Source organism: Adelges cooleyi, unplaced genomic scaffold, assembly GCF_023614345.1.
Source record: "Adelges cooleyi isolate 19-005CV unplaced genomic scaffold, UGA_ACOO_1.1 ACOO_flye_CR_arks_rails_tigmint_CR_PRNA_9, whole genome shotgun sequence".
NCBI classification, from domain to species: Eukaryota; Metazoa; Arthropoda; class Insecta; order Hemiptera; family Adelgidae; genus Adelges; species Adelges cooleyi.
Window position 1 is genome coordinate 6,914,730 of NW_026096579.1, and position 21,669 is coordinate 6,936,398.

A 21,669-nucleotide genomic window follows, 5' to 3' on the forward strand; every position below is an offset into this window, starting at 1 on the left:
AGTACACACTATATTAGGCAAGGTTAAAACTAGCGATAATAATTATAGTGGCAAGACAGAAGGATTCTTTAGCAAATACTTTTGTTTTGTGTCCTTACAAACGGTCGATGTTTCCTCACATTCAGATTTACGAATGGGGTATTTTAAGTGTCTTGAAATACATACAAATTCAAATGATAGATATGATAGCTGTTGGAAGCCGATACTCGATTATCTTGGAATGTCTTCAGAGCAAAAATCTAATAAAAATCCATCTGAAAATTCTACTGCCAAATACAATAATCCAACCAATCAGATTTTTTTTCTGGACTGAGAAAAAAAAGTGATTCGGACGCTATTTTTCTACCTAAACCAGAATTGCATGGCACTGTACTAACCATATTTTTATGAGACCGACATATATTTTATTTGCAAAGACACGAGGCGTTTTTGTACGAGTTAAAAAAATTAAAATATTATATTTTTCGCTTATTAAAGTTGTTTTTTTTTTTTTAAGTATTATTCAGTAGAGCTGCGTGTAAAGTCACTTTATCCGTCCGGTGGTCCGCGCTGGACACGAGTAGTTAATTACATTAAAAAAAATTTTAAAAAAAAATCTATATATTCTACAGTGTATATATCTGTTTATCTTGCGGCACGAGCGACATTGTGACTCAACCTTTAAATTACACGGCAGTTATTATCAGCAGTTTTAATGGTTTATCGTCAGCTCGCTTCGCTAATGGTGTGTCCAATTAATGGAATAATTATTGTAAGCCCCCGAAGTTATCATTGTGCGAAAAAAATATGCATGCAATGCAACTCGCACGCCTACTATTTTTTCAAACAATGACTAAAAAATAATAACAATAATATGATAGGTAGGTCTGGACGCGTTTAATGTGTTACCTACCGGGTGATTGTCAACAGGTTTGTCACGTTTTGTTTTGTGCGGTTCAATGAAGTAAAAAGAATTAAAAAAAAAAAAAAGAACTCAATACTTAAGTTAAATAGTCTCATATTATTTTGGCCAACTCTTACAGCACGATAGGTCGGACAATTTACAAAAACATGCTCTGAAATGAGAAACGTTTTAGGAGAAACTTTGTACACAAATTAAGACCGAAATAATAGAAAAATTGTAAAATAAAATGTCCTTTAACGCACTCTCAAAGTCTTATCGACAAAATGTCTGGTAATTCTTGATTTTTAATTTTGTTACAAACGTAACTTTACTCTCAAATTTCTCAGTTTCTCAGAAAAGTCCGTCTCCTGAGTCCTGACAGAAGATTTTGTACAAATTTAGCTAATTGACTGTGTTGGAAACAAACATTGAACATCTGTATTGATTTTTCATTTATATGTTGTTATTTGACCTATTTTAAATGGAACGCTTTACATGAACAGTAGTATTTCTTAAGTAAATAATAATTTAGTTAATTTATTAAGAATATCAATTGTAATAATATTTATAATTGTCGAGCCGTAATACCTTTTTGGTGAAAGCTAATATTAAAAATATATGTATATTTATTGCATTCTAGTATTTAAATATTTGTTATTTAAATTTGTTCAATAATTAAAAATGTATTTTCAATTTTTTTATTTCGAGTAAAATAAAACTGTGATTATTAGTCGCAGCCTTGTTTCAAGCTATATGTTTGTTTGAATAAAATTTTTTTTTTTTTAATGTCCAAGCTGAGAATACTCAGTTTAAAGTTCAGCCCTTAAGTGTTTCCGGTTAGTTACGAAATTATACACAAACTAAATAATTACATAATATATTATACACATTTATTATTTTTATAATTGTTTTTATTGTTAAAATAACAAATAACGTTATTGGTTTATATAATACTTAACAACGAGTTTACTCATAAACATTTTTAAGTGTAGGTAGGTACATATTGAAATCGTAGCGTTGTAAAAATTGACTTTTTAATGACTTTTGATAATAAAAAATATGCCTTGAGCAAATAATTAATGTGTCTGCGTAGTACTGCAATAGACTAGTCGGGTCATATTTGTTTTGTCAAGTAGATATTTTAAAGTCAGCCCAACCATGGAAAAACTTTTTATCGTTAAGAGTGTAATAATTGCGTTAGTCGGGATATGCATAAAAAACGATACAAGTCAAGCCAATTTGGATCAGATCAACTTTCTTTGAGAAGCACAAAATTGACAATGGACGACATGGTGGGAAAAAGGAATTTGTCTGCTGCATTGGATCGAGCTAAAAGTATGTCTTCAAGAAATTCTATATTAAGCTTGGTAATTTCAGCTGTTACTTCTAAGTGTAAAAAATTAACATATTGTTATATATTATAATCGATATTGCGCTATATTGTAGTCGGTACATAATAAAGACTCGAAAAGAAAATTATGTGTACTTTAGAAAATTACAATTTGAAATTAAAAAAAAAAAATCATAACCTACTTATATTATTAGTAATAACAATTTTTTTTCCCCCATAAAAATAGAACAGACTGAAGCCATGTTGTTATTGTTACTTTTATGAAACGTCGCGTTACGATCAATCGTGTAAATTGAAACTAATACTGTAATTTCACAAGGTTAAAATTTAATACTATATATTATGTGTTTAAGTAAGAGTATGACTTTTTTTTTTTTTTGCTCAAATGTACTAATTATTTTTCTAATGGACGACCCAGTACGCCTAGTAACATTATCGTTTTCAACCCCATGACTGACTGAAGGGGTTGAACTACCCCTCGGTTTCGAGACGGCTTTGGTAAGACTTTTGAGTCTCTATTTTCTTTTTGGACTCGACCCACCTGTCCGGAAAGACTATCCACGGCTATGAACTGAACCGAAGGTATGAGTATTATACTTTTTAAGAAGCATACCTAATATTTATTTTGCTATACATTGTGCAATAGAAATAAAATTAATAAAGCGAAAACATATCGACTGTCGTGACCTTCAGAGTTTTAATATAAAATGGAATAGTGTATCAAATATATTATATATATGTTATTACTGATTTATTGTTATGATATAGTTTGACACGTTGTAAAATTAAACCAAATTTAACGCTTTCTCGTTTAAAATATATATATATATATATAATAAAAATAATTTATCTAGGCAAAAAAATATCATAATTACAATACAAAGTAGATAAAACGGTTTTTAAACGTCTTACCTATTTCATCCGTGTCTAATTTCCAAATCCGATTGCTCGACAATTTTGAAGAAAAATCAGTCGATAAAATATGTCAAGTTTTAAAAATTTTAATTGCCGTTGCAATTTTTAATTGCCATTTAACACGGTCGAGCAATCGGTCCGGATGTTAACTGAATAATAAATAAAAAAATATAGCATCTATTTTGTGTACAACTAGGTAGGTGAGTATTGTATTCACATAGGTAGGTCAGCGTCGAAGGTCCCCGTGGGTAGTTTTTTTTCCCCCGTGTCTCGTTTATGTATCCAAATTCCAAATAGCATTTTAGTAAAAAAATCCCAACTTAACGGCAGTGGCCGAGGGAAAAACCTACTTTGAGAGATCATCACTTTCGGACGACGCTGTGGCCAAAGAAAAGTTCCGGAGCCAAATAAAAAAAAAAAAAAAACAACAACGATAATAAAATTAAAAAAAAAACAAATTCTATCACTTATAGGATTTGTGCAGAGTCCAATGCGTAGGTATCGACCGCCGGTTGTTATTGTATTTTTTACAACTCTCTAAACCTTAAAAAACGCACTGACGGGTTGAGAACGGCCGACTCGAGTAAAAGTCGCGACTGTGTGCCGCAAAGGCTGGTCCGGTGACTTTTATATGATACCATATAAACCGTTAGACCGTCGGAGGGCGCTCTCCAAAGCAAATATTTTCGTTCCGAGTGTGGCTAAGCTAATGCATTTCCTTTTCGCAAACAATCTATCATTTTCCGAGTGATTTTCTTAAACGCGCAATAACAACCGCCGACGACGGTGGCTTATGCTTATATCGAGCACATCCGATCCGAAAAATATAATATACCTATACCTGTCTATATAGGCAACTGGGTCAGACACGTTTTAGTTTTCATTACACCGGTACGCGTGTAGACACGGCCCAAAGGTCGAAAAACAACCCCACCCCCCAAAACGTTGCTTTCGTTTGAGCAAATGTCAATTTATTTCCCGTATTGATATTTCCCCAATAGTTTTGTATGATGTGTATTTTGTTTTGTTGTGCTGATTAAAATTAACACTCAATTATTATTGTATTATTATTTAGGAAATATTTTTTTAAAAAGTAGTGTTGATTCGTTTGATTTTGGCAATTTCAACGATATATTAACAATATTATTAAAACAGGTAGATGACATATAATGAATATGTATTAGGTACATTTTATTTCTACATAGCATGTCTTAAAAAAATAATACAACTAACATAATATTATGTTATCCCACAAAGCAAATATATATGTTGAAAATATAATTTCTTATAATTATTTTAATATTAATTTAATGATATTTTGCCAACAACTCTAATATTAATTAATTATCTAATTTGCTAAAAACGCATTATTTGATGGATATTAATTTTACAAATTTCGGTTATGTTCTGTGATTTGACTACAATGTAATTTGACTAATTAAGAAAAAAAAATATTAATAATGTGGCGACGACATATTATCAACATTTAAATACAAGTCACTTAATTTTTTCCATATTTCTATCACACTACATGCACATAAGGCAAACAAATTGTCAAAATTTTGTAAATATTTTATAGTAATAATAACATTGTAATGAAGGTAAATATAATACAAAAACATGTAATATTTACAAACTTAGGGTATGTGCACTTGAGTTAGTCGCCAAACGATAACGTGGAGTTAAAGGTTTCCAAAATGTCAACATGGACGAAATACGCTATTACTTGAACTTTATTATTGACATTATTGAAAATGTCTGTTGCTTTTGGCGACAAGCGAACACGATTTAAACAGCCAAGAGTTAATATGCAAATATACACGTGTACGCCTGGCTGAATATAAAAATACAATATGATATTAAAAAATATTGTACATTATAATATAGTATGTCGTTGAAAAAAGATGTTAAATAAACCATGCGTGTCGAAAATAAATTTAAAAAAAACAAAACAAAATCTAATTTTATAATAATTGAACGGAGGAGCTCGAGAGACGATGGGATAGGCGAAAATATGTTTTTATTTTTTTATTCTAGTTATATTTTTCCGGTTTAAATAGCCTAAACGGAGTTTAATGCCAGAGGAAATTCGTTGTAATAGTATTATTATTCTCATGCTGTACAAGCCGGGCAACATTAACCGCTCCGGAAATCGTTTGGGTTGAAATAACTCAAGACAAATCTGCCGACTGGGAAAATAATAGAAAAATTAAGGAAAAAAAAATATATTAATAATTTCAACTACAACGGACCACTAAAACGTTAAAAGTAATTTATCAGACAAAATATATCACACACGATACATAATAGCAAAACGCTATTAAGTGTTTTGTATGCTCATCTTGTCAAATATAAAAACCTGATGGTATTATTTGTTTAAGAACCGAATAAGAAGCAGCACCGAAGTAACTTAAAGGTTCCAATCCTTGTAGTACGTATGACTAAAACTGTTAATGTTCAAAAATAAATCATTAATTATAATCTGGTTTGTTATTCATAAACGTTCAAGTATCACTTCAATGGGTCGCTTCTTCGGTCAAAATATGCATATGCAAATATATACATATTATATGACCTTCCTATATTATTGCAGTTATAGATTAAAAAAAAACGGTTGGAAAAAATAAGTTTGACCTATTAATTTTCTACTAAAACTATTTCTTTGACTAAATCTATTTAGTTAAACTAAATAATTGTTTATCGACACTAAACTTGTTTAAAATATGATGTGCGTAAATTAATACTTAGATTTTTTATCTGGTCCGTCATAAGTGTATTTGATTAATTATAAGCCCTAAATGCATTAAAATCATTACTGCGACCACGTGGTGTAAGACTTATTAGACTTATCAGTTATAATATTATCAATTCGAATTTATCTATTGACCTGTACAAATGATTATTGTGATACTACGGAGTGTTAACAGCTTGTAAAAAAAAGTATTTATTTTTATGTAAAGTGGTCACACTGTCGAACGCCTTCAAAATGCAATCAGTGTGACCGCAGATTCAAAAGGAAAATTCCGTAATAATAATATCACAGATTAGATAAAAAGAAATTATCTTATTTGCGACGACATGGTCGGTAATCATCTCAGAGTAATAATAATATGATCACGTGTGATAATTACATCTTCTGTTAGACACAATCGGTGTGTACAATAATAATATAGTAAAATATCTGCACAATAATTTATAACTAATTCATGCGGCTACACTGCGATAACTAGGCGAGCCCCCAATCACAGTCTTTGTTTTCGGCCGAGTGAGCATCTATCTGTTTGCATACACACTATTATAGTCTGTGACAGACACATATGTACATACATCGTATATACACAGCACGCGGCGGTTGCGATAGTAATAATTGTTGCGGTACTTTGTAAGCGGATAGGCTTTTTTTACACCACTCGGACAGACAATGCAATGCGCGGTCTCGCGGGTAGAACAGAAGAAAAAAAATAAACTCCCAAGTTTCTGTGCCGCTTGACGGATGATGTGACAGGGCAAACGCGCGGGCAATACACGCGCGCGTTGACCGCAGGTAACGCGGGGGCCGCGCGCGCGCGTAGGCAGCAGTACACGGTCCAAGTGTGCCGAACAGTGTAATACATTTGATCCGGCTGTTTTCCGCCGCTTTTCTGGCGCAACGGCCATGCAAATTGCGCCACACAATTTTTCATAGGCGCGCCGCACACGGCCGGCCGGTCGCCCGGGTTGAGCAAACCGGAACAAATCGTCAGGCACTTGCACGCGTTTCTTTTTCTTCCCGCCCCAGCATACATATCATGTATTATTATAAACACATACATACAGGGTGATCGATTCGACAAATATCGTTGAATGTTTCTTTCTTTTAAAATTACTAACTGAAGGGCACGGGGGAAAAACGGTAGTAGTCGCATTGTGAACATTTTCAAAATATAGTTTTTTTCGTATTGCGCCAGTATTTTTTTTTTATTCATGTCAATAGATTGTTTAAATAAATACATTTATCATTATAGAGTAGCAATTAATGTGATTTTTTTTTGTTTTGTTCTCATGTAAAAAGGTAGAGGAATTCACGAACTTTGTTTTTGCTATACTCAAAAATTTTCACAATGTGACAACTACCGTTTTTCCCCTGTGCCCTTAAAACATTATGAAACAATAAACAACATACAATTAACCACAAGACGTGTTGCTTAAGTTTTTTAGTCTATACTAGTATACTCTGTATGAATACCCGTTAGTTTTTCTCCTTGCTATTTAAAATTATATCTGTCTTAAATCGATCACCCTGTAAGCGTTGAATAATAACAATAATCAGAACGCGGCTGGGAAATATTTTAAAAAAACAATTCCATAGGGATAACGCGTGCGCTGAGGACACACGAAGACAATGTCGCTTTTTATTCCTTTTAAATTTCCCGTACATAATATTTTGCGCCAAGTCGACACCACACTATTGACATCGGCATAGAACGACGACGGACGTGGACAAAAAAAAAAAAAATATTCATACACAATATAACGAAATTTTATGCATTATCGCACTTTTCATTTTTTTATATATACATATAACCACTGCAATGTTGTGTGAGTTGAATGCACCTCGCATACGGCCGTGACGGTTGTTTTTTTTTTTATGTACAAAAAAATTGACGGTTTCCTATTAACCCGTGGCCGACACCATGGCATTCTGTTCATAGTCGGGGGGAAGAGAGCTTGAGATTATTAAAACTCTCAAAATTAGCGCTACACGATCTCGGCCAATACCTAGTTATATTTGTTGATATTGTTTCAACCCGATTTTTTTTTGTTTTACACCTGCAATCGAACGATAAAAAGTTTGAGTCTCTTTTTTTTTTTTTGACAACAGATCCATAAGGGTTTTCCCCGGAGAATACATAAAACAATTGTGGTGTATTTTGACGAAGGGAAAACATGTAAATTAGTTTAGGGTTTTTTTTTCAAAAGTCAGTGAAAAAACAAATAATCGCCAACAGAACAACAGCCATATAAGAAGAATCAATCGATTAGTCGATGAAATAACACAAAGTGCGATTACTTTAACAACTCCTGAGATTCTAAAAAGAGAAGGCGGTGTTACAAAGATAATTGGATTGGAAATGTTCGGAATGAAATTAATTGGCAAAATCGCGGGAAGACGACTTATTTTTTTGCGCATCTATTTGACCTAAGAAAAACTCGCATAAAAAGTGTCAATTTTACAAAACACAGAAATTGTTTAATGCATTTATCATATTATGCTACACGCCACAATAATAATATTTTTATTTATATTAAACATTGTGTATTTATTTACTTCAGAAAAATACGGTTGCGACGTATAATCGATGTATCTTAAGTTGTATGTGTTAAAAAAATAATCTATTTAAATAATATACAATACAAGTTTAAAACAAAAAACCATCTTTTGATGAGCTAAATAAAAATGTAATTCAAATAATTCATCATCAGCAAATTAGTATTTAGCGGTAATCAATTTGTTTATTACATTATTGTCGATTGATTATTTGTTATTTAATTAAATTAACAATTCTTTACTACTTCTGACATTAATATTAATTGTATTAAGAAAAAATGTTGGCATTAACAACAGTGTTGTGCGTGCCAATCGTTTTAGATTAATCTCATTTTTCTGAAAACTAAAATCTGCGGTGCCCAAGAAGATCCATAGGGCCACAAATGACTTATCGACTCAAATCTAAGGGCGAGGCTTTGCAGATGGTGGAAATAATAAATATGATTATTTACCCCGCACAAGAATAATGTATTTTTTTAATAATATTCCACTGAAAAAATTGTAATAGACGTCAAAGTGTTTAAATACTTTTACAATATTTATACAAACAATTATTGTTAATTATTCAATACTTAGGTAATAATAGAAATATCTAAAGAAATTGTATTATTATTGTTTGATTTGAATAAATGAAGTAAAAATATTATATTATAATTTTCCAGTGAAATATTATTGACATATTTAAAACAATAATTTAAATATATTTTTTTATATTACTATCAAAATACACCTTGTGTCATTCATATTTGTTTTTTTTTTTGCCAAATAGTATTGCTACAATTATCGTAAAGTGTTATGTTGTGAACAACTGTACGTTATACAAGCCAACACTTATAAAACGATAATTATTTAATAAAAACGAATATTGCTTAAATTTCAAACGACAAAATATCTTCAATTCTTAAACTGTGTAATTTTCAAGTGATATATATATATATATTTTTTTTTTTATGTAATAAATCTATTTTTAGTATCGATGACGATTTTGAATTTTTTTTTATGTTGATGCATATTTTTTCCTTTCTCCAATTTATTTCGGACGTCAACAAATTAAAACTAAAAAACAAAGCTACGGCTAATAAGCTGAAAACAAATTGCAACCTAGTAAACAAACGCAGTCAACGAGCACTCGTCCAAACGACCCAACCGTTAATACTTAATAGTGTAATAATTGAGAGCCATAATGATGCGAGTACTGCTATTTTTTTTTTTTTTGTAGCCATTAAGACCGTTATCCGGATAAACACAAAAAACGACAACGATACGAGTGTATGACTGTATTTTTACACACCCAATTACCGGATTACCTAATTGCACCAAAAGTAAATCAACGTTGATCCTACTTTCTGCTCAAACGGCTTAGGCTTAGGTGTAGAATGCCAAAGTTTTGAATTTGTCCACGCAAAGCGCAAAAATAACTAGTGGTGGGCCACGAGAGATGCCAAAAACATTTTCAAAACCGTCTAAACGTCTTAATTTTGACATTTGTCTTCTTCTTATTTTTTTTTTTTTTTTACCTTGTCACAGTCGATATCGATTCAGAGCGGACTATGAAGCAAAAAATAATAATAAATGTGTGTGTTGATTAAAAACGCCGCCACACCCAAGCACCGAATAATAATAAGACACTTTCGAGCGAGTCTATATATACCACCTACCCTTAGACGGTTTTACAATCTAACCAATGCAAACAACGAAAGGTCGTTCAATTAGTTTACCCATCCGAAAGGTCACCGAGGGGTTGCCGCCGGGTTTTTACTACACACCCTTAGCCTATTTTCAGTCTAGGTTTTTTTTATTTATGATTATTAATCAAGATCAACACCCGACAGTGTCAAGAGAGAGATGGGGGGGGGGGAGAGGGGAAAAACAAACACAGACAACAGTGATTTATCGAAGCGGTGCACTGCTATTAAATTTGATAACGTTGTTTGATAATCAAACCAAACCGAAAACAAAATAATAATAATAAAAATCGTTATAGGTTCAGTCGAAACAAGTACAATAAAAAATAATTATGAAATAGTTCTCACCTGACATTTAAACTTATTACCAAACGAAAAAATGTTAATAATATGAATTACATTTTTTACTCGAACAACAAGACCTTTGGCCGGAATGTTCCACTCTCTGACTGCTGTACAAATGTCAAAGCGAAAAGGTTACCTAGGAAATGGACTATATTGCGAATTAATGATATTTTTTTTTCTCACTTCTACCACTTAGCTATAATTTATATTATTATGTAAAGGAAAAAAGAAAAATTTCATATTTCCAACGTTGAACATACTAATATATTTAATTTGTATTTGTATTTTAACAAAAAAGTATATTATAGTGATATTTTTTTATCGAAAACAATAACGAAAATGTATTTAAAGATATCTTAAATTATTGACTTAAATGATATTGTTTAGTTATAAGATAATAATTTTTAAAAAAATTGATTTTAATCCACCAAATAATAATGTGTTTAAAATAATAATTCATTAAATTCAGCAAATTATTTAAAACATAATTATTGTCGAAAGCTGATTTTTACCCACAATTTATATTTATATTTTAAGTTTTATATTATTTTGCGGCGTGCCAAATAACATGACGTAAATGTAATTAAATTATAATTTTTTACATTTGATTTTAGGCGCACATAATTTTTTTTATACTTATATAAAATATTTATTTTGGTGACGATGCCCAACTGCGCCAAATAATCTAATAAGATTTCACAGTAAATAAATATATTAAGAGTAAAATCTCACGACCGCTCTAATTCGAAAAAACACCCTTTATTTATGTTTAATATCTAAAGTAGTAAATTCGTTATTTATTATTATTTAGCCATATTATATTTTTTCGTCGAGTAAGAAATCCAATGATAAATTGTTTTTCTTTCAAAATAATAATAACTTTTTCAGAAATTTCGACATTTTTTTTTTTTTATGAACCAGAGTAATATGCTAAAAATGTGGACTGATCGATAACCAGTTTTTGGTAATTATACTTCTTTATGAATTTTAAACTTGTATAACTTTGAAATTAATCGTCCAACACTGGTTATCGAACAGTGAACATTTTCAGCAGTTTATTTTTAATTTAAAAAGTTCAGATATACTTCATACAGTACTGAAGTCCGTAACAGGTCTTATAACACAAGGGATGAAAAATATAGTGCTAATTCGTGGTAGCTAATAACTGTGAGTGCGGTTCATAGATGCGGTCAATCGCTCTGTATAGAAATAAGGCCTACCGCGGGATTTACCTAAAAAAGATGCAGCCAACAGATATACGGCGGTCAACCGGTAGTCTAATCAACATGCGATCACGCCAAGTCGAGGAGGGTTTTTTCGGTCATCAGTAAAAAGTGCACCCCCGTTTCAATTACAATGTTACTCGTCTGTGTAAGATTGGCCGACCAGGTTTTCCTTAAACGTCCCACCACCACCGTCTGCGACCTTGGCATCGTGTCACACCACAGAGTATAGGTACGTTTGAACGGGGCCGGTGGGAAAATCCGGGAAAACCATCCCGGAGGTGGTAACCGCGAGGGGAAACCCGTAGGAGGGGGAGGGGGGAACGCGTATGCATGCGGTTCGGGTATAAAACCCTGGAACCGACCTGCATGGCGGTACAATCGTTTCGGTGCAACGACAGCGACAAAAGCGAAACGGTAATAATAAAATAATATCCGATCATGAAAACGTGTCAAGTAAGTATATCAAAAAAAAACAAAAAAAAATTTTTTAAAAACACTCACAACCTCTCCGTTTTGACTGTGCAAAAATGGGAAAATCTTACAAAAAAAAAAAAAAAAATTGTCAATGTTTCCAGATTGTCGCCGTGTTGAGCGCGATGGCCGTTTGCGCCGTGGCCGTGCCCATCTTCGTCGACGGCGGGCCCAGGTCGAGCGTGGCCGAATCCGGAGAATCATACGTGAGTACTTAACATATCGATACGGTAGGCCATTTGGGAATTCTTTAAATAAAACAATTTTTTTTCCAAAAATGTACCACATTTAAAAAATTGAAAAAATATCAAATAATTATTTCCCCTATTTCTCCATTTCGAGTGTAATGCACATACACACACTAAATGCATTTTTCTTATTTTTTTTTTTTATTCTTTGGCTACGGTCCAGTAAACAACACAAAGACAGCAAAGTGTCGCAACTCACACCTTTGTCCGTCGAGTTTTTCATTATTTTCATTGTGTGCATTATACTTTAATACGATATAATGTACTATCGTTAAAATTGTATATAAATCATAATTTTTATCCACACGAAACCTTAGGAATTTGCTTTTTTTTATAAATAGATATTATGTAGTACGTCATTGGGGAAATAAATGTTCAACAATTGTCGAACCGATGACGTGCTAACCATTATAACCCACACAGCAATTATATTATTATATACTAATAAATTGGTTTAATAGCATATTTTACTAATATTGTTATTATTAAAATCTTATTTTAAAGTGATATTTCGCCAAATAATTTAACGTCAATGTTTCGATAGTAATTCCTAGGTACTCGAATTGTTTTAATATGTTATGGAAATATTGTAAAACGATTTGTGTTATTCGCAATTGATTTTTTTGCCTATGATTTTAAAACACCAATAATGTAATTACTGCTCTTACTTTTGGCTTTTGTAAAAAATTTCTATATCGTTACTTATTGGTTTTAATTGCACGTAAGCGTTAAAATACATTCATATTAAATTAACATAAAAAAGTAAGTTATTTATCTATCTGATTTTTACGAATGATCCATTCGTGATCAGCAAAGCCGTGTAGAGCCAAAACGGTAATTATTTTTAAAACGCTTTTTTTCCGCGTTGGTCTAAACCGACGGACGCGCTATTCTTTGTGGGAGTTTTTTCCAACACTTGATAATATGGTTTAGACCGAGGGTTAAACAAGAACATTTTTTTTGTGCTAAATGGATAACCATGTGTTAACAAGATAAAAAAAATTCTAATAATAAAAAAATGCAACAATTTCGATTTGTTTACTTGATTTTCTTACTAGTTTACTCGAACTGTTTACTCGATTACTCGAATTATTTATTGGTTTACACAAATTATTTATTCGTTTAGTTGAATTATTTATTCGTTTACTCAAATTATTTACTCTTTCACTCGAAATATTGCTCGTTTACTCGAATACACGAATTTTTTTTTGAATTATTATTATTTTATTTGCTCGTTCACTTCCATCAGGTAAATCTTTTACCTGACCAATACATTACAGTGCTTCTAAATAACAATATCGATATTCTACTTAAATCCAAAGACAATATATCTCATGAATTTTTTTTAATTTTCTCAGGCGCCCAAAGACTACAAGTTCGACTACGCGGTGCACGACCCGGAGACGTACGACGTGAAGAGCCAATGGGAGGCCAGAGAGGGTGAGGTGGTCAAGGGCGCGTACAGCGTGCTCGATCCCGACGGTGCCATGAGGCTGGTCGAGTACACGGCCGACCCCGAGTCCGGATTCAACGCCGTGGTCAGCAGATCTGACAGCGGAAACACCGGCTACAGAAAGCCCAGCAACGACGCTTTTGACTTCTGAGCAAAACCGCAACCCCTGCCACTGCCCCACACACGCAATTTTTTGTTATACATTTGATCGCCTCCCCTCCTCTCGCCCCCCCCCCTTTACCCGTCCGCCCCACTTGGGACGTCATACACGTTTCATGTATCGTGCGTGTTGTATAATAATAGTTATTATTTCTTAAGCGTGTGTGATTTTTTTTATACATATATATATATATATATTTTTTTTTTACTGTTTTCCAAATCGTCATTGAAAATAAAATATATTAAATAAGAAATTCTAACAAAACCGCGACGGAGTCGTAATTTATTGTTTTCCAATCCAAACTGTAATATAATGTATTTAGTGTCGGCCGATATCATCACACGATTACTTATTATATTATATTATTGTGCACTGCGAGTCTGCTCTGATCCCCTCCCCCCCCCCAAAAAAAAAAAACACCGATATCTGGACAATGTCGTTTTGCGCACAAAGTGAACGTGATTGCGACTTGCGATTATGTAAACAACCGAAGCCGGTGAAATCGTTTTCACGTGGTACTACAAAAAACGGATTAAATAAATAAACAGCGAAAATATCTAGATCAGACATTTTGTATTTATATAACTATTTTGTGTTTACAAAGTACAATGGAAAAAAGAAATGAAATAAATAAATTCGGTCGTTTTCTGTCGCTTTTTTTAGAACATGAAAAAAAAAAAATACAATTTTATTCTTATTTAAACGAAAAGTGTCCAATTGGTTATATAAAATTGCACGTGGTGAACAAAGTAGTGGAGAAGGAAGATATTAAACACTTAAGATCGATTATGACTTAAGTGAAATATTGGAGGGATTGACCGATATGGTAAGAGGACAATTTTAATGAAAAATTTACTTTGAAAGACCATCAATAATTAGACACGGAAGTGAACGTTGGACAAAAAATGATGAAACTTTAGCGTTTAGATGGTTTTTTTGGAGTGTCTATTGTCTAAGAAGTTAGATAGAATAAGAAACAAGTATACTTATACTATGTACATGGAAGTAGTTTGGGAGTTGTGACAATAGCAGACATTGTCTGAGGTGGATTAAATTGAAATGGTCTGGACAGCCAATTTTAAAAAAGATATAGTGGATCACAATATTGTTTATCACTTCCAAGTGTCGACGGGTATATATTTTTTAACATCTTTACTTTCTAGTGCTGGGAGGTCTTAGGAAAGCCGCTTTTCGATATTGTCATTTGCTTATAACAAATTGCCGTCTATCTAGGTCTGAATAAACCGCCGCCGTTAACGCAAATGAAATTAGGTTAGGTCGTTGAAAACTCATCAACATACATATCCTTTTTTATTGATCGTCAAGAATGTGTCGGGACAATTATAGGTAAACTATACGTAGCTTTAATGATATAATAGCCGGCCGTTACAATTAAGTTGCAATTACTTTCTACCGGCATGATTGATTGTTCATAAAAAAAATCTATGCGATTCGTCTGATCACTAAATAAAATCATATGTTGTTTAATTTATTTTATCTATTTGATTGTGCACTCAAACTCCACTTGGACGGTTCTGGTGAGAAAGGGTACAAGTGAAATTATAAGACTTTCCAGAAGACAAAAAAAAAAAAAATGTAATAATTTATTCTAAGAAGTAAACGCGTCTTAACCAAAAATAATTTAGACTTTTTCACTTTTAGAAACTATCTACCAAGCGTTATAAATACACTTTGTTTTCCTTTTTGGGCTCAACTGTATTTTGACATGTAAGTCAGTGTCGTTTCACGGACACGTGTGTAACGTACGCGGGGTAATTAAATTAATTGTCGGCAACGTAAAATCCATAATACACATACATATATTGTACAACTGCGCAGTTAGGCCGACAAACTTGAAAAAACAAACCGTCATACTTGGCCGTAAACGCGCGGTCGGTTCGAAAAACGACCTGTTGAGCGTGGCACATTTCAGCCACTCTCTTCTGCCTACACGCACAAACGCATAAACGTCGACTTATGTGATTCGTAAGCGGTATTTAAATGTGGGAAAAAAAAACAGAAAACTAAAACATTCCTCGTTTACTCGATATTGCTCATATTAATCCGCCACGGAGGCGACCGGCGGTCTTGGCTACGAGACATCTGGGTCAAACGGTGCTGGCGTTAATAATAACAAAAAAAAAAAAATTCCAAAATTCTACCGTCGGCCTAAATATCGTTTTTGGCATTGGGGATTTCGACCTACCGGCTCTGCCCGAGTACCCGGGTCCAATAGGTAAAGCGAGGGTTTTCCCACGTAGGTCCGACGAATTATTATCCTTGTCGTTAATTTCAATTATGTCGGTCGAGCATGATTTATATACCAAACTGATTTCTCAAAAATTTAAATTTGTCCCGAGCCTCATCAAACAGTTTCAAGAGTGTCGAGAAAGAGGGTTCTTAAACGGTTAATTGATTCGGATAAAATAATCATCAATAAGTTGGCCCGAAAAAAAGTGAAACGCCAACAAAGGTATTTTAATGTTTTAGTATATTTTTAAACGAGATGATATTTTCAGTTAACGTATCTTTTAAAAATTTAATTTTTACATTTCGGTAGCCCTTTTTAGTTTTTTTTTTGGAAGTCACGACAACTTTTTTTTCCCCTTGGACGGTCTTATGCAGACTGTACAATTTGTGTACAACTCCTTCGTTTTCAAAACCGGTAACCAACCCTCCTCCCTCCCCCCAAAAAAAAAACTACCTATCCGCCATTTGGGTGGCCTGTAAACGTGGTGTGCGGTTCTCCGGGGCCGTCACCTGACTCTTACCTGCCGAAAGGGTTGTCGTCGATCAAACACGGATTCTAGCGGGACCGACGATCGTCGATTTGAACATAGTTTATCGATACTATTATACTATTTACTTGGGTTATTTGTTTTTAATTCCTTGAAAATTGTTTAACCGTTATCACGGCGCACTATCACTATCGACTTGTACATCTAGCCCGAACACGTGTGGCGCCCGACTAATTTACCGTCAAGCCCGGCCGTTAACGTCGGGCCATCGTTTTATTTTTGTACGCGCTCGCCACCGGCCGACGACCGATGCCAACTGCAATAATATAATATAATGATTTTCATGTGAAAAAAAAACACACACACACATACACACATGCACACAAACACACACACACACACCCTGGCGGTCATCGCGCCGATGTCGTCGACACTAGCACGGTTTTAATTGCACCGGACGGATCCGTAAATGGCCGAGACGACGCACCGGAACTAGAAAGAACACAGGCTGTGTAAAACCCGCTGAGAGACACTTGCCCGCGGGGGCAATCTAATATGGAGGAGAGCAGGGCCATATTTCGTATCTGGCAAGATAGACACGTCGGGGGACCGTGGGCTCCAAAATAAACGGGCCTCGCTTCAATTGCACACACACACACACATTAAATTATCAAATAGCTGATTTAAGATACCGATATAATATGGTTGCCCGACCGTCAAAGTTAATCTTAATGTGAGCACAACTTTAAAATGATAACGCATTACGATTGGTTGTCATCTTGAATCGCGGACAGGAACGCTAGTAGTTGATCGAGAAACGGATGTCTTATGGACATTATTGTCTTGGGCCGTTGGGCAACCACATTATGATCTTAAATCTAAAAACAATACCTTCCCGGCTATCGAAGCTAAATAACAGTAGATAGTGTAGTCAACATTGTGTCAGGTCATATTATAATTAATGCAGGTTTTTAAGTATCCCAACACGATATATTATACAAAATATTTAAGTTGCAGTTTTCATTTTTGTGTTATAATAGATCTTATTACATAAGGCACGACCACCAACAGACTTTTTTTTTCTTTTGTGTGGTCATACTGGTTTTAGTCCTTCTGTTTACTTCACTATCGCATACAAACTAGTATATTATGTCGGTTGATCTCTTAATATCATTATTACTCTATGACTGGACCTCAATACTGCAAACCCCGACGTTCTGAACGGCTGTGCTTCCAAAATATGGAAACACGGTCAGATTTGTGGCTCGTACATTAAAAGATATTTTACGAAAATTGCTTCACATTTTTTTTTTGAACTACCGTGTCGAAAGAAGGGTGTCAAGAAATTAGTCGCGTTTAGTCTAAATATTTTTCAAGTCCGCTGTGACTACAGTGAACCGTTGTTCTTGATTGGGAGAAAATGTTTAACAGAGGTTTGACATTAGAAAAATAATGGTTGAAGTTTAGGCTAATTATTTAAATCTTACTTCACCGTACCGAATCTCTTAATCAAGAGAATATAAATGCGGTCTCCTTGTATTCAATTTTGAGTTGACCAAAAAAGCTCCCACGTGTTGAAGCTATCCAATCATAGTGTTATGATAGTATCATTATCTTTTTTTTTTTTTAAATATTAATCGCACCGTTACGGTTGATAAATACCTCCATAGGTACGCGTGCCGGACCGTTTGCGATGGCAACGGTGCGATAAGATAATTGGAATCCGGCCATGACGTCCAACGTGTATTAATAAGTAAAAAATAATATTTTGCAAAGCCTACACCGAGCACCAGCTGCAGGTAACCGATGCCAAACGGGGACTATTTTCGAAACGGCAATAATTCAAATCATATTTTTCATTCTAAGACGTCACTTGTCTTATTTTATTATAGACTAACCGCTGTGCAAGCTGTGTCCTTGCACAGGGCTCCTCGGCACACTACTGTGGAATCCAAGTTGCGCAAAGTTGAATTCGGGAGAACTGTTGTGACCAAAAGTCCGCCCTCGTTGGTTCTGTAAATACTTGAATAGTAAAAAAACATCTTAAACTCAAAATTCCGTCCTGCACTGTGTTGACAATACAGTTTTGATTAAAAGTAAATGATTAAACTGAACATTATAAATGTTTGGTTAGAGCCAGGAGTTGGCACCGTTGGATGCTAACCGATTTTATTAGAAATTAATTAATTAGGTTGAGGTACAATAGATTTGGCTGAAATGTTTATTATGTAAAATTATTGAATGATAATATTTTCTGAATTTCTTTGTTGGTTTCTTTCTTTGTATGAATATCATTGAGATTTTGTTGATTGCAAATTAATCAAATTGCTTAGAAATTAAGATTTTTGAATGGTAATAACATTTGCAAATAATATGTTTGGTATGAGGTTAATAGATTTGACTTTAATTAAAAATTGACGATTCAGTTGAACATTAACAGTTTTCATTAGACATAAAAGATTTTTTTTTTAATACTATTATTAGTACAATTTTGAATTACAGGTTCTGTTTTAAATTTAAGTATTACTGAAATTCCCCCCAAAAAAAAAAATGTTTTAATATTTAACTGTTTTATTTTTACACAAGTTTGATTGGTAAATGACAATTTTGAAGTTGAAGATCAACATTTTTTGGGTGAAAAAATGAACTAACCAAATAGAAAATTAACAGATTCAATTGCACAATAATTAATACATTTGATTGGGAACTCGTGGATTTTAATAAGTATTGCCGGATTTTCGGTTGATAATTAGCTTAATTTTACATTTAAAATAAATGTATATATGTAATTTTTAAAAATTGAAACATCATACCCGAACACGGATTCGACTTAATAACAACACCGCGTTTAACTGTGCCTAATTATATTACATAACGTCGCAGTGCAGTGTATTATTCTTACAAATTAACTGCGAGTATGTAATTACACACTTCACAGTTTGTTAAGCAGACCTAAATCAAATACAAATTATTATCTACAAATATACTCATCGAGTCGGCCGGCCGAGTCGAGTGAATTGTCTTGGACAAACAACCACACATTAATATTGATGTTTGACGTCTTGCCAGTGTTTCGGTTTGATGCGTTTACCTAGGTCCTATTCCTTGGCCTTAACCGCATACAAAATTATGATATAATTAACAACGAGTCGCCTTGTTCGAGGAAACTTAAGTATTTTGTTTTATTATTCGAAACGTAATTAATTAATTAAACAACGTGCTCATCATCATCCTTGCGGTTATTCTTATGGCTCGAGTCGGTGGTTAAGTGACAAATAAGAAAAAAAAATTTTAAAACCAGATGCAGCCATTAACTAGAGTTTTTCCGTCCGAACTTTGTGTGAAATGCAAATGATAAATATGCGAATATTCATTTTGCATTCATACCCTTTTACGGGCAACCGTAAGAGTATTACCATGACATCATACTTTGACAGGTTATAAACTAACTCGGTGCAACGTAGAAAATAAATTATTATATTATTATTAAGTATATAAACTCATGGTGATGGTCCCCAAAAGAAAACCAAAGACAAGTGGGGGGGGGGGGTCTGTATAAAAATATATTTTACACGCGCAGTAAAACCAAGCTTTTCCTTATTTTTTTATTGCCCGTTAACTTATTTAAAAAAATCTAAAATGTACATAATATTACTATGACTAAGACAAAATAAAAAAAAAAAACGACTAAGGGGCTTGAAAAAAAACAACAATAACAATGTAATCAAACGAACTATTAATTTATTTTGCCGAACGTACGCACCAAAGAAGTATTTTGTCAAATAATAAGTTATATATATATATATATTATATTTTGAAAGAAACGGCTTGTTAAGTTATTGTATTGTTTTTGTTTTCCTTAAATATTTACATTATTATGGTACCAACTAATCCATATGTATGAACACGGTCAAACGCCCATATTATATTTAGGTACTCGTTTAACTTGGGTAACAAGGATAATATCCTTGTTACATCTTCTAAGGTATATGTTTATTCGACAATAGTTTTAAGAAATATAAAATAAATACAACTACAATGAATACACATGAGTTAAAAATATTCTATAATGTGTGTAAAATAGTGTCAAATATAAAAGAAAATGTATAAATGAATTAAACCAATATAAATATACGAAAAAATGTATAAATTAATTTGTTCGTGAAACAAAACGAAAAACTATTAGTCCTAAGAAAAACGCATGTGTTTTATTTTATTTTGGGTTTAAGTCGGAATAAAATTTCTAAACCTTTATGTAATATTTCAGATACATAATATAAACCGCCTCGATTCAAAACGGAGTTTGTTTTTTAAACAGAAACTTTTTCCAAAACTGGACCGAACAAGCCCGACTTATCAAGTTTAACTCCTATTAGTCACAAAAAAAAAAAATGACCAGGTACTTAGTTTTCTCGACGGATGCGACGTTCATCCCTTACAACCGTATTAATGTCGTCTGGACACGCTCCAGAGGGTTAGTAATTAATATGTATTTATGTATAATATTGGCGGTAAGTACACAAACTTTACCTCCACAGGTGTGGCACGAATCCCGAACAATTGTCGTGGCACTCCAAGCACGGTCTGCCCTCGTACACTTCGTCGGCTACGGCTCCCTGTAAACACAATAGACTTATGTCAATAACACAAAAATCAATCTACTGTTGTGCTACACATTAAACATTAATAACCTGTTGTCGACCGGTCAAAATGTTAAAAATGTTTGGTAAAAATTGTTCTCCATTTGTTACCGTTCATTCGTGTTGTCAAAGTTGACACAAAAATACTGAATTTGGGGTAAGAGTGGATCACTTTAAAAAAATCACCCGGTACACGGGTAAGGACAAAACAATGTTTGTTCATTCGACAATTTGTGCTAATAAATC

General features: G+C 33.3%; 2 protein-coding genes across 3 annotated transcripts in view; one reads left to right on the forward strand and one right to left on the reverse strand.

The window, feature by feature from the left end:
* Positions 1 to 21,669, reverse strand: part of LOC126847056 (four and a half LIM domains protein 2-like) — a 67,446-nt gene that overhangs the window by 38,959 nt on the left and 6,818 nt on the right. The window contains exon 2 of one of the 2 annotated variants that reach the window (XM_050587035.1): positions 21,314 to 21,399. In XM_050587035.1, the coding sequence (XP_050442992.1) occupies positions 21,314 to 21,399 (86 nt within the window). Of the gene's footprint in view, positions 1 to 16,816; positions 17,033 to 21,313; positions 21,400 to 21,669 lie in introns of those variants that run through there. The other variant, XM_050587034.1, reaches the window with a different exon arrangement.
* Positions 12,092 to 14,639, forward strand: LOC126847058 (cuticle protein 19-like). Its single transcript, XM_050587040.1, has 3 exons — positions 12,092 to 12,166; positions 12,289 to 12,390; positions 13,791 to 14,639. Exons 1-3 carry the CDS (start codon positions 12,152 to 12,154, stop codon positions 14,034 to 14,036), a joined length of 363 nt encoding a protein of 120 aa, XP_050442997.1. The 5' UTR covers positions 12,092 to 12,151; the 3' UTR covers positions 14,037 to 14,639.